A 13,556-nucleotide genomic window follows, 5' to 3' on the forward strand; every position below is an offset into this window, starting at 1 on the left:
TTTAGGGCAATGTGAAAGATGATGGGGAGGGAAATGAAGGTCACAAAGCCTTGGAAAGGCTGCAAAAAAGTATTCTCACTCTGAATCTTGGTACATAGTACATGACCCTGAAGAAGGCCTTTGACAGTTAGGCAGAGTCATAGGAAACAGAACACGCTTCTTGATTTATCATTTCTACGTCTAGAATAAGAAACAGGGGATAAGGATTCATTACTAAGAACCAAAACTTGAATCTTGTCAAGATGGCAAATGTGTTTTATTCTTACACATCTGGGGAACACAGGCTAGGATACGTTCTTGTCAAAGTCATCCATAATGACAATTCAAGATCCCTAGATAGTAACTGTATTACTTTCCCTATTATATACAAACCCAGAAGAGTCCAAAATTATTTTAAAGACACATTAATCCACTGCTCTTTGGCTCTCGATTGTTTATAGTAAGAAAGAAAAAAAAATCTTGAATTAGTTCTTTAAGTTTCCAGTATATGCAGAGTGTATAATTTAGAAATTAAGTACAATTTCTGGACAGCCTAGCCAACATCTAGCTATGACTTACAGCCTCTCAATTTGGGCTAGGGATTTTTTATAATGTCTGATTCAATACTTGGCTGGTAAATATCTCTTTCTATCTGGAGGCCAGCTTTGCTGCAGAGACCAAGGCATGTATTGGCTAGAAATTCGATTCCACAATTGCAGATGGTAAACATCTGAGAGAAACACACGTGCTTCATTTTGAGACTGGCATAAATAAATAAAAAGGACATTGGTTTGGTACCATTTTGCCCACCCATTTGAGTTTGGCTGCATTTTTATAAATTAAGCTGATTGAGATTGTTGGTGTTCCCAATCACCTTCATACAAATGCCCAATTCTAGTGCCAGATTCTTCGGTGGCATTTTCAGGAGGTTACAAGGAGTGCTCCCAAGCAACCCTTCCATGCTTAACTCCTCAGTGTTCAGAATTATCTTTGTGGGCTCCGTCTGGTTGTGCACACGTGTCTTTCAGTCTGGCCATGTGCTACCCCTTATTTGTTGATGTTTATCCTGACTGATGGAAAATCATTTTTCTGGACAATATGCCTTGGGGTTGGCTGTGTGGTTGTGGGAAGGCTCCTGTTACCACTGCTTGTGCTCTGTCCAGTCCAGTGTTTCCCTGCCCCTGCTCTGCTGACGTGGCTCTGACGAGGCCGGCTCCACCCTGGTCTGTGCATCCCCTGTCTGTGCTGTCTCTGGAGAACCTGTAGAGCATTTCAATTGTCTGTTCGAGTGATGTTGGTTATGCTGATTGTGTTTTCATTTCTGTAATGTTACCCTGGTTTACTCTACCTCCTACTAACCTCTGGTTATTGTTTTCGCCTTTTCTGTTCTTTTGCTAACAAAGTTGCGTTGACCAAAGCTGACCTGCAAGGTAGAGAAGGTTCTTGTTCCCATTACCACTTTGGACTGAAAGATGTCCTGTGTAACCCTTGGTATCTTTTCTTTAGAGGCCTTCAAGCTATCACACCTCTTGGACAGCGTTTGTGGGGAGGGGGCTGAACCCTGTGTTCTTTACAAACAGCGGCAGAAAACTCAGATCACTGCATGAAAAATAACAACAATGGCGAGGTTTCCTGGGGATGGGACTGTGATTCTGTTTTGGGGAACAAAGAGGTTTGACAGCATCCTATACTGTGACAACCCATAAACGTATTAATCCGCTTCTGGAAATGCCTCTCCAAGTAGTTGCCATGGAGAGGTTAACTCCTTTTAATTTATTCACTATAGACAGAAATGAGTACTTGGAAAAAGAAAAAGAAAAAAAGCCCACTTGAGTTCTTAATTTATTACTTTCTGGGTCAGGGAGGTCATTTCTCAGAGCAGGACTTTTGAGTGCTTAGACCTTATGAAAGAGAATGCCATTTTCTCTTAACTCATTTTAAAGAAATCTTTTAGGCATCTGGGAGACATTAACATCATTAAAACATTCTAGAGATTTATGTCTTCTATTGGGGATTTTGACTGAGCACTTTAATTTCCTGTTTTGTGATTCTAAAGAAAAAAAGTACTCTTGGGGAAGAAGAGGATGTATAGATCTATCGATTTTATCCTGAATACCCTTTAAAATGCCTGCATGTTAGGTATCAGTGAATATCTACTGCAGAGACTGCTTCTTCTACCATTCAAAGAGGCACCTTTCAAAGTCTGTCCTGTCGTGTCAGGCTACTTTGATTCAGAATAGCAAGATGAGAACCAGCATTTTTGGTATCTTTTGGCTGATAGTTAAGGGGGGATTGAGCCTTGGATGGCCTCTGCAAGTTTGCAGTCAGCACAAATTGTGAGAAGTGGTTAAGACAAAGGTAGCTTTAAAAAATTACTTTTCACCTAAGAGATCATTCACATTGCAGTGACTTGTTATATGTCATGAAGGTAACCAGTACAAGTGTCTCTCTCTTGGGTGGTTATATCAACAAGATGTGGTCTCTCTAGCCATTTTACTATGACTCTTCCTTCTTCACCCCCTCTTAGAAGATTCACAAATATGGTAATATATCATAAAATTAATGAAAAGAACATGCACTGGATTAGTACTTTGAAATTCTAGGTAGCTGTACAGTAGCTCTCAAGTTGAAATATGTAGGGCCCTTTTAGTAATACAGAAGGCTGTTGTTTTTAGACATTCTATTCAGTTTTCCAAATAGGTCTACTCCATGTCACTCTGTAAATGCAGGGGAGAGAGAAGGGGGTAGGATTTGGTCTATAATAAGAGACAATTCAAGGTTGTCAAAGTTCTTCGTGACCAGATTTATTAGATAAAACTAGACAGCTGCATCTTCCCCTAGACTTTATCATTCTTCACGGTAAGAACTATGTGGATTTTGAATCCCCAGAAACTTACATAGGGACTCCATATGTAGGAAAATGATCTTAAAGTTCCCATACAAAGGACAAGTGGTTCATGGGAATCATACAAAGAACTAGTTGATTTCTATGCCTACTATAAAGTGTTGACCGAAGTGTAGATATGGATTTGGGGACATAATAGTTTAGTGTCTTAATTTGTCCATTTATAGAAGCAGTCTAGTCATCAGTATGGTCTTTATGCTCTTACTCCATTAATCCAAACTGTCTTCCATTCTTACAATGACTTGACAGTCACTTTGTGGCAGGAGCTGTTATTCTTTGCAATTATTTTGAGTCATCTTACTCTTTCCTGATGTTATGGCAAAAGACCTTTAGGATGCACATACATTTCCTTTTTATCTTCCTGACACTGAGGTATGGACCATTACTCATGCTGGCTTTTTCAGCTACACCCTGTGGACACAGATAGTACTAATTAACGTTACGTGTGAAGGACAGTAAAAACATATGACAAAGAAATGAGTCCGTCTGAAATGTCAAGGCACATCATCTTCACAGGGAAATATAACAGTGGGTCTAGAAAGTGGCATGATGAGTCTGGACAAATCAACAGCTTGAATCCTCTTGTCTTTGTGTTGTGGTGGTGGTGTTTTTAAATATATTTGTTTGTTGGTTGGTTTATTCATTCATTCTCCTCCAGTGATTGTATGGTTCAGTTTAACAGAAACTCAGCTACTCCTGTGTATCAGATATTCGGCTAGGTACTGGGATTGCAGATGAAATACAGTCTGACATCGGATAAATCTGTAGCAGATCAGCCAACAGCTACAATGCAGAGTGAACACTGCTCTGCTGGAGTAGACATGGAGCGTGCTTGTGTGGCCGCAGAGGAGGGCTGCCGCACGGCGTGGGGTCGTGGTGGTCATGGTGGGTGTTCAGGGGATATTTTCTAGGCAGAGTTTGAGCTGAGTCTGAAGGGCAACAGGTTTCAGGTAAGTGAGAGGTGGAAGCTCATTGAAGAGCTTGGCCAGTTTGGGGGCTTACAAGAAGCTCCATTTGGCTGAAATAATGCACATGTTGGGGATGTGATTATAGACGAAGCTGGAGCAGTAGGATGGAGACAGGTGACAAGAGACCTTTCGTGTGAGGAGTTGGACTTTACCCTGAGGGCTCTGTAAGGAGGACAGAGACTTGGGTTAGATTTTCATCTTTTCAAGAGCACTCTGACACCAGGGTGGAGAATGGATGAGGAGGATAGGAAGTGGAAGCAGAGAACAGTTAGAAGGAAAGTAGCATATTCCAAGACAGAGGAAGAGGTGTGAACCTGACACTTGTTACTCTTGTGGGCTAAGAACATAAACATGTTTCTGTCTCAGATGAAACCTCTGAGGTGTGAGGAAGGAAATGAGCTTTCTCTCCTGTGTGTTTCCCTCCCACCCCTGCAGTGTTGCTTTGTTTCATAGCAGATGCATTTACACATCATGACCAAATGTGTCAAAGGAGGAACTTGATTGACAGCCCTGGTTCAGGTCAGACTTTGCATCCCTCCAGGTTAAGAGAGGGAGTACGAGCTCTCTTGAGGCCCATAGGAGATGTTGCATCGCTGAGAGGTACAGCTCCCTGAACTTCAGAGTCCCTTGAATAGAATAGCAATATCTATGGACTTTTCAGAAGTAATTTAGTTCTAATTCCTTTATATTTGCAAGAGGAGTACTCCTGGAGAGGAATAGATTCCCTAAAAGAAAGGAGCTGCTCAACTATAAAAGAAATATTGTTTGATCTGTTGGGAGTGAGGCAGATGCGTCATAATCAGGAGAAATAAAAGAATAGCTCTTTGTTGGGGTAGGTGATTAGCTGGAATATCCTCTCCCCTCTCTCCATTATAATGTCCCTTAGCAGCTTCTGTTTCTGGAGTTGAATGGTGTCTTTTCTGGAAATGTAAGTTGTCCCGCTGCCCGGATGATGGGCAGGTGGGTGGGAGGGGGTCAAGGATTGATCAGATTGGGTTCCAAGTGCTGCATATCTTAAGTCAATAAATGTTTTGAGTTTGGATACCTTGAAAACCTGAATATTCTTTCAAGTCACTTTAGATAAGAGTTGGCATCAGCCAAATAGTAGGTAATTCTCCAACTTTCTTTACTGTGAGCAATATAGTTCCTCACTTCATTTTATCCAAAGCTAAGAGCTGTATTACTTTCTTTATTGTATTTTGTGTAATAAGGTATAGTGTGTGACCTAATAGAAATCAGCTCCTCAAAGATGGTTTGCATTATGGGAAATAGTAAGAGAGACAGGAATTAAATGGAACTTCCCACAATGGTTTCTGTCTTTCGTGTCTCAACATTGTATGCCAGAGGTTTTTTTCACAAAAGAACCATATGTGTCTCATTTCTGCGCTCCTGACCCTTACACACCCAACTAAAACAGGTAGAGAGAATGTGATTTTTCTTTCCAACAGAACTGATAATGCCCTTTGTTGAGGGTTTCCTTCATTCAGGCACATGCTAAGGATATTGTGTCTCCCTACTGATGACAACCTTGCATGGCTAACTAGGTTAGCCCTAGTTCATGGATGACTTTATAGACTTTACACATATTATCTGATTCAATCCTTACACCATGTGAGGTAGAAACAATTTCTCCTTTATACAGATGGGGAAACTGGGGTTCAGAGAATTTAGGTAACTAGCCTAAGATCGCATTGCTAGTAAGTAATAAAGCTGGATTTTAAAGCTTATGGCCTTTCGCCTACTGTGCTATCTGGTGTGAGTCTGGATTTGAGTATTTCCAAAGCAGAAACCGTACAGAGATGACCAGAGAGTGTCTGACCATCCTCCAGCTGACTTTATGATAGCTGGTTTTCATAGCAATACTATTGCACTAAGTTCTAGATGATATTTGCACAGTGTTCATTAAAGCAAAGAATTTTAAATTAGCTGTCTTTTTGTTGAGGCTGGACTTCGAAATCCCTTATTTCTCTCTTTTAAAAAATGCCCTGTACTCCTCCAACAAACTGCTACATCAGTACTGAGAAGAGAAGGAAAAGCAGAAAACAAGGTCCCAGTTTACATTTTCTGAGGCAGCATTGACTGTTGAGGAACTGTTCATGATTTTAAAAAGAAGGGATGATCTAATCATTTGGCCTTTATTACCCAGGCACCTTCTGAGAACAGGGTAGATTAAGCAAGAAGGCTTTATGTTGACACCATTTTCTCACCTTTACACACACTCCATAAGGGCCGGCATCACTGTTACCTCTCTTGTCTGGAAGTGTCACGTGGGTAAATCGCTTTACTCACCAAGTGCTATTATTCTTTGCTGTTCATTGGCCGTCAAGGAAAGTGCTGTGCTAGAGCTGGCACCAGCACAGGAATTTTCAGGAATTTTGTAAGCTTATTGGCATCATGTAACATGTATTAGCTTGAAATTGGCTGTTGGTAGGAGTATTTTATGCCGTGACAATCAGCTTTATATAAATGTTACAGATCAGGTTTTATTATTTTTTTTTCCTTAGAGTTCCAGTTGTTAAATATTTAACAGCACAGGAAATCAGAGGCCATTGGAGATAAAGAGCTCATGAAGCAGTCTTGGTTTCAACCAATTCCCATGCCCATCCTGACTTATTTTAACTCATTATATGGTGAGAGGGCTGAAGTGATTGAGGAGGACAAGGGTGTTGTTGAATCTGTCCCAGTGTTCCCCAACTATTGAATTTTATCATTAGTCTTTTTCACTCGTTGTCCTAACCACGTGACTGTTTTGAACCCTTCCTTGAGGAAAGGAAGCCATAAACACCTGCACATGCTTGATGAGGCCTGTCTCAGTGCCTTTCTGAGCGTGAGCAAGGGATAGGTCTTGCCCTCAAGGTGAAAACGTAAGATCTTGGGAACACAGCTGCTCTTAGGTCTTTCTGCCAGTGAAATTTTATAATAACATTTAGGACCCTGTTCTCTGGCTTTGCTTAATCTTCTGTAAAATGGGAACTAGAGCATTCACTTCTCAGCTGGCTCTTTATGAAAAGGGATGCCTGACACATTTAAGGATCATTGCTTTCTTATTTTAAAATTAAATAGAAGTGAGTTGGGTTATTGCCAATTAAAAGGGATGAATCTTATGTTGTCTGTAAGTGACTCTCTTTGGAAAAGCCAAGAGGACCCAACACTGTGAATGTAGAAGTACTTTGAGAGCTACAGAAGCATCTTTGCTGCAGGGACCAAGACACACATGCAGCTAAGTAAGGATAACGTTATCCCTAATGTCAAGAATACCTTTCATGACGCCTCAACACTTTAATTCCTATATTTTAGCAATAGAGACTATAGATTGCTCAGGAAGCTGGTAAGGGTCTTCCACACATACGCAACAAATACATGTATGTTCGTCTACTTGTTTTGTTCTTTTTTTATTTCTTTCCCACTCAATTACTGCTCAGCCATCCTTCCTCTATGAAACAATGTCCTCTATTAAAAATGTGAAAGTGGGAAGATTTATGAACTTATAGAAGGAAATAAAATTTAAGGTGGAAGGTATCTCTTTAGGTAGCCCATGGCAGCTCTCATACAGCTTCTTCCTATGGCAGCCAGGCTTTGTATGAGGCCAAAAAACCCTTTAATTGGCACAAAGTTCTACTGTGATGATGCTTCACATTCAGGTTCCAATCACAGATTCTAAGCCCTTTGACAAACACCTCATGCTGTAATTTAAAACGATGAATATTGTTAAACCAGCCCCACCTGGTGCCCACCAGTGGGATAGCAGCCTCTGCTCTTCAGGATAAATGGATATTAGGCATCAGACCAGACGTGTCACTCCAGGCTCCCCCATCACCAAGTTCACTTTCCGTGATGGCCAAAACCAGCTGGTGCTGGTTATTTATGCATTTTAAATTGGGATCTTTGAGGCATAGGTTTGGTTAAGTCCTACTTGGGCAATAACAGCAATATGCTCTGATACAAGTGTCCTGTGCTTCCGACAGCTCTTCTGTCTCAAGGACCTGCAAGTAATAAAAGGCAGTCTGTCAACTTTTGATTTTCTAGACCATGAAGAGGAGTTGACTGAGTCAGTTTGCATGTACAACCAAGGTGGATTTTAGCAGTGACAGGCATGAAATGACTGTCTGGGACAGTTCTTAAAAAGAAAAACAACCTCAGATTCAAGGAAAATGAGAAATTTCTGGCAGCCATCAGAGATATCATCTGAAAAAAATAAAAAAGACACAATGCGATGCTTTCCAGTAAACTAAAAACAGAGCTGGGAGTTAAAACTAAAGTACTTAGTAACACTATTGACAACTTATTTAGTCCTTTCATGCATACTTCTGTTGCCTTGTCACTTACCCTACTACACGAAGAAAAGTCACCATCTTTTCTCAAAAGGATATGTGACTATTTTAGTGAGGATTGATTACATATTTAATGCACCATCCCTATGCAGGGGTTCCCTAAATCCTTAGTGCAGTTTCACATTATTAATAATTTTTAAGCTTCCTAAATATGTAATTCCAAAGGTTTGTGTTATCTTAGAGTATATGGAATTTAGGTTGATTCGGAAGAATATTTTAGATAAGATTATTAAGTCTTCAGGAATATCTGTTATGTTTATAAACATACGCATTTGATACAAATTTTTGTTCATGTACTTAGACAAAACTAGATCTTCTTGTTTATTTTTAATTGAATTTTGGTTTGAAATGGCATTTGAAAATTTTCCTTGTTAAAAGAGCCACATCCTTACATTAAAAAGTTATCTTTCTCTGGTTGTAGGTTAGAAATACCTTAAGGTATTCTTACTAATCTAATGGCAACACACACACACACACACACACACACCCACACACACACACCCCCACACACACACACCCCTACCTCTGATTTATCCATATCCATAGAGGTTAGGTTATCAGTTGTGGAGTTATCAAGCTTGGGTTTGAGACTTCACTCTGCTACTTGTTACTGGTGGGACCTTACAAAAAATACTGACTGTTCTGTGACTTTGTTTACTTTTCTGAAATCCTTGCCTTCTAACTTGATCATCAGTCAAAAAATTCTTTTAGTTTTGACATTCTGGATGTCTTCCATGAGAAAATCATTCCTGTTTTTCTGATTCTTTAATACTTATCATTGCTTCATCATGTGTTGATGAAAACTAAATGAGCTAGTATCTGAAACACGCTTAGTAGTTGTCTGGCACATGATAAGTGCTAGGTGAGTCCCTTATTTTGTTATTGTTATATCCTCTGTCTGATTTGTATAAGATCAAATTATATCAATGGATGTACAGTTGGAAGCATTGTTGAAGTTTTTTCTTCTTCCGTTTTTCCAGAGCATTTTGGTAAGTTTCTCTAACTTTTCTTTCTTCCTCCCTCCCTCCCTTTCTCCCCCCCACCTTCCTCCCTTCCTTTCTTTCCTTCTTTTGCTCTTTGTTCCCCTCCCTCTCGATTTTGGAGACACTGTGAGAATATGAGAAATAGATACAGATATAAGATATAGTCTGTTCAGGAAAGGATGTCCCTAGATAGTTTGAAATAAGAAAAGGCACTTATATTGCCATTTAGAAAGTGTTTTAGAGCCTTGTCCAAGCTCACTCTCATTCAACACAGTTGTTGCATACTATCCCTGGGCAGGGGACCCAAGAGTCTTTGTCCCAACATCTGGTGAGATTGAATGAGTCTAATAGTTAAATTAGAGGAGGAAATGTAGTCCATTAAATACCACCACTACCCCAAAAATGTTTGGTTCCAAGTAGAAAACTGCTTATATGGATAAATTAGTTAGGAAAACCACATGGCTGGCTTTAAGTCAAAAAATAACGACTTTATTTCTTTAGTTTTTATTCTCTTGTTCTTTCTTTAATTTCATCTATTAAGTAGGGGTATGTTTTTATTTAAATTTTTAAAATTTCTTCCAACGTCTTTTGAATTTTCTTTTTTTCAAAAAAATTTTATTGAAGTATAGTTGATTTACAACGTTGTGTTAGTTTCAGGTGTATAGCAAAGTGAATCAGTTACCCGTACACATATATCCACTCTTTTTTAGATTCTTTTCCCATACAGGCCATTACAGAGTGTTGAGTAGAGTTCCCTGTTGCTATACAGTAGGTCCTTACTAGTTATCTGTTTTATACATAGTAGTGTCTTGTTCTTTCTTTCATACAATAATATTTTCTGAGCTCTTCCTTTGCACTGAATACTTTATCAGAAATTGGAAATGTAAAAGGTGAGCAAAGCAGACAAGACTTCGGCCAAGACTTCGGCCCTCAAGGAACTCATATTCCAGAAGAATTAGACAGACAATAAAGAGCTTAATAAGTAACTTAGTTACCATCCATGTAACTTTTGTGAGTTAAATAAGGAGGAAAATAGAGTGGTGAGTAAATGAAATGCTGATGGGAACTTCCTTAAGTAGAATAGTCCGAGGAAAACCCATTTTGAATTGAAACTTAAAGAATAAGATGAACCAGTCATTTGAAAATCGGCAGAAAGGACATTTCAGGCTATGGGTGGAGCAAGAGCAAAGGACCTTGAAGGTAGGGATGGCCTTGAAGTATCAGGGCAGGGGTGCTGGAACTGAGCAGCCTCAGAACCTCCCAGAGGGCTTGTTACAGCTCAGATTCCTCAGCCCTGCCTCCAGCCAGTAGGTCTGGGTGGGGCCTGGAAACATGCATTTCTCATGAGCTCCCAAGGGATGCAGGTGCTGCAGACTCTGACTCAGGGCCCACGCTGTGAACACCACTGTGTTTGAGAGGAATTGGAAGCAGGAACGGATGGCTGGAGCATGGTGTATTGGGGGTGCATAGTAGGAAATGAGGCTGGAGGAGGAGGCAGGGGCCCTGGGATCTCACCCTAGAAAGGAAGTATGAGTTCAGGCTCAGACGGATGAGATGTCACTGCAGGTTCTCCTGGTTCTTGCTGAAACCCCGAAACTGCCCTTGGTCTTAGATGATTACCATGTAGTCAGTCTTTGAGGATTATCTGATTCTGAATGGCATTCGCCCCTTAATGCATGGGAAACAAATTCCGTGGAATTTGGAAATGACCTGTAATTTCCTCTGTGTGGGATTCCTGACCAATCTTTGACAAATGGGACTGATTGCTTGCTTGCTTCACAGAAAACCATTCTCCCACGCTCAGATTTTGGAAGCATGAGACAATGGCAGGCCTGGGGGGCTGCAGTTCAGATCAGCTCCACATTTACCGAAACACTTTCTCTGCATCTGGCCCAGTACACTACGTGCAGCACAGACATAACCCAAGCCTAGCACCTGCTTTCTAACTGTAGGAAGCATTCAATCTTTTGGGGGCAGATAGTGAAAAATGTGAAAGAATTAGAGGATTATGTAAGCAAAATACAGCGCCATGTGTAATAAAAAGTATTAAATATTATCATATATAAATGTTAGTGATGCAGTTAATACGTGCTATGGCCACTAAGAAGTGGGAGAATTGTCATCTGAAGTTACTGGGGAATGTTTGATATTCAGGAGGCATTTTGGCTGGTCCTTGGAAAATGGGTAAAATTTGGCTAAAGGGGAAGAGAAAGGCATGGGAGAACTTTTGTCTTCAGATTCAATGAACATGCAAAGAATTATTGTTTTCCCAAAGTTTTTGCTGTTCTGCTGCCTTTCAAGGGAAAGCCTTCCATGTGTTTCTGATTTTTGAGCACAATTGAATTACTAGCCCATTGTCTGGTGAGAGCTGTTTGGCCAGGGAGCCCCGTGGACTTCTTGGAAGCTTTTGTCCTTTGAAAGAAGCTGTCCTGATTTGCCATTGTTAATGAGCCTTGTACTGCACAATACTCAAGTTTAAGACCCACTGAGAACATGACCATGAAACTCCTTTCATCTCCACATGGGGGAACCACATGGCACATAGGAGCTGCAGAAACTCAGCAGCTATGCTGCCCCCCCAGTGTTAGTAATTGTCTTGAACTTTCTTATGTCATATCCTAATTGCTTTGTATTAGGACTGATGGTCTGTACTGCTTCTACCCTTCATGAATAAATACAAAATGTCTTGCCACCCAGAAGACAAACCCTTTGTAGTCATGCATCTCTTTTGAATATGCATCCTTAGGACCTGATATGCTTACATTTCAATATCCCGTGCCTGTGTGAGGCTTAGCTTGGAAATTGTGGAATATGCACTTACTGCAGTGGATATATTTTTACTGGGTCAAGCGCTTTTTTGCATCAGATCCTGACTAATAATGTTTGATGAGTCAAAGGGCCCACCTCCTTTGCTGAGGCTTTCTGGGAAATTCATGGAGTTATCCTGAATATTAAGATATTTCCTGTTAGTTTAGATAATTCCAAAGGTATAGGTTTATTTCTAATCCCAAAATAAAGGCAGACAACAGAAGTGAAAAAGAGAGAATGGTTAAAGAGAGGCCCAGGATGACCTAAGAGAGATGGCAATCTGTAAGTCAGAGACTGCCTTTTTCAGCTGCTCACTCATATCTGCAAAACGTTTTGAGAAAGTCTCCAAGAGAGGTATACTTAAAGAAAATGAATGTAATTTCTAATATTTTCTTCTTATACCTCAAATACACCCTCTGGTTTATGTACACTCGATTTGAATACATTCTTTGGTAAACCTATAGCAGCAGTGTGGTGCAGTGCACTGATTCTCAAATATTAGTCTACATTGTAAAATCCTGGGAGCTTGTGAAAACACAGATCTCTGCCTCCTGCCAGAGTTTCTAATTCAGTAGGTCTGGGGTGGCCCAATAATTTGGATTCCTAACAACTTCCCGGGTGGTGATGATCTGAAACGGTGCTTTAAGAACCACTGAGGTAGTTAGTCTCAGAGTTAGGCTACCCTAAGTTGGACATCAGGATCCTTTAATTAGCAAATGTGTGACCTGGGGTAAATTATTTTACTTCTGTGGCTTAGTTTTTTTAAAATCTATGGTATGGAGGTAATCGTGAGAACTTACAGTTTAGGGTCACTGGCAAGCTTCATGAGATAATGTAGACAAAGCACTTATTGCCCAGTGCTCATCGCCTACGAAACAACAGTACGTGTTGGCTGCTGTACCCTCCTCCATCTGCTCATTACCATCAAACATCTATCTGGTGTCACGAAGTGGACTGTAAGAACTTTTGTGCCTTAATTCACAAGAATCATGAGAATGCATTTTTCTGCTTTAGCATTATGCTTTTAGAAAGACCATGTTCCAAATGAGGTATCTTTCTTGTTGAATGGTAGAGACGAAGCTCTTTTACAGAGTCTGCCAAAAAGAGAACAGTGTGTTCAGCCCTCTCCCTTCTGTGTGTAACCGTTGATAGTTTGTGGCTAAGTGCGTATTTCTGTCGTCCTTTGTATGTAGTGAATTCTTCTTGCATGATACAGAGTTGACATTTTTGGCGGTTGTGTCTTTGAATGTTTTGGGGCATGAGAATAGTAAATTCAAGTGATTGCTTTGAATTTGATTAATTTTAACACTTTGTTTCTCTCTCCTTTTTTCTTCTTTCCTGCTCTTCTTATGCATTACTAGGACCAAGTACCACCTGCCAGGAGGATTCATGTGCCAACCAGGGGGTCTGTATGCAGCAGTGGGAAGGCTTCACCTGTGACTGTTCCATGACCTCCTATTCTGGAAACCAGTGCAATGATCGTGAGTACAACATTTTCATACTCGGGATATTTTCGAAGAGTTCAGAGGTTTGGAGAAACCTTAAGGGACATTACATAAAAGGATGGCTCTTCTGAAAGATT

The 13,556-nt window shown here is 40.3% G+C and overlaps 1 protein-coding gene across 6 annotated transcripts in view; it reads left to right on the forward strand.

The window, feature by feature from the left end:
* Window positions 1-13,556, forward strand: part of NRXN3 (neurexin 3) — a 1,504,067-nt gene that overhangs the window by 698,309 nt on the left and 792,202 nt on the right. For all 6 annotated transcript variants that reach the window (XM_057731261.1, XM_057731262.1, XM_057731259.1 and 3 more), the window contains one exon: window positions 13,336-13,455. In XM_057731261.1, coding sequence (XP_057587244.1) covers window positions 13,336-13,455 — 120 coding nt within the window. The remainder of the gene's footprint in view (window positions 1-13,335; window positions 13,456-13,556) is intronic.

The sequence above is a fragment of the Hippopotamus amphibius genome, chromosome 4, assembly GCF_030028045.1.
Source record: "Hippopotamus amphibius kiboko isolate mHipAmp2 chromosome 4, mHipAmp2.hap2, whole genome shotgun sequence".
NCBI lineage: Eukaryota > Metazoa > Chordata > Mammalia > Artiodactyla > Hippopotamidae > Hippopotamus > Hippopotamus amphibius.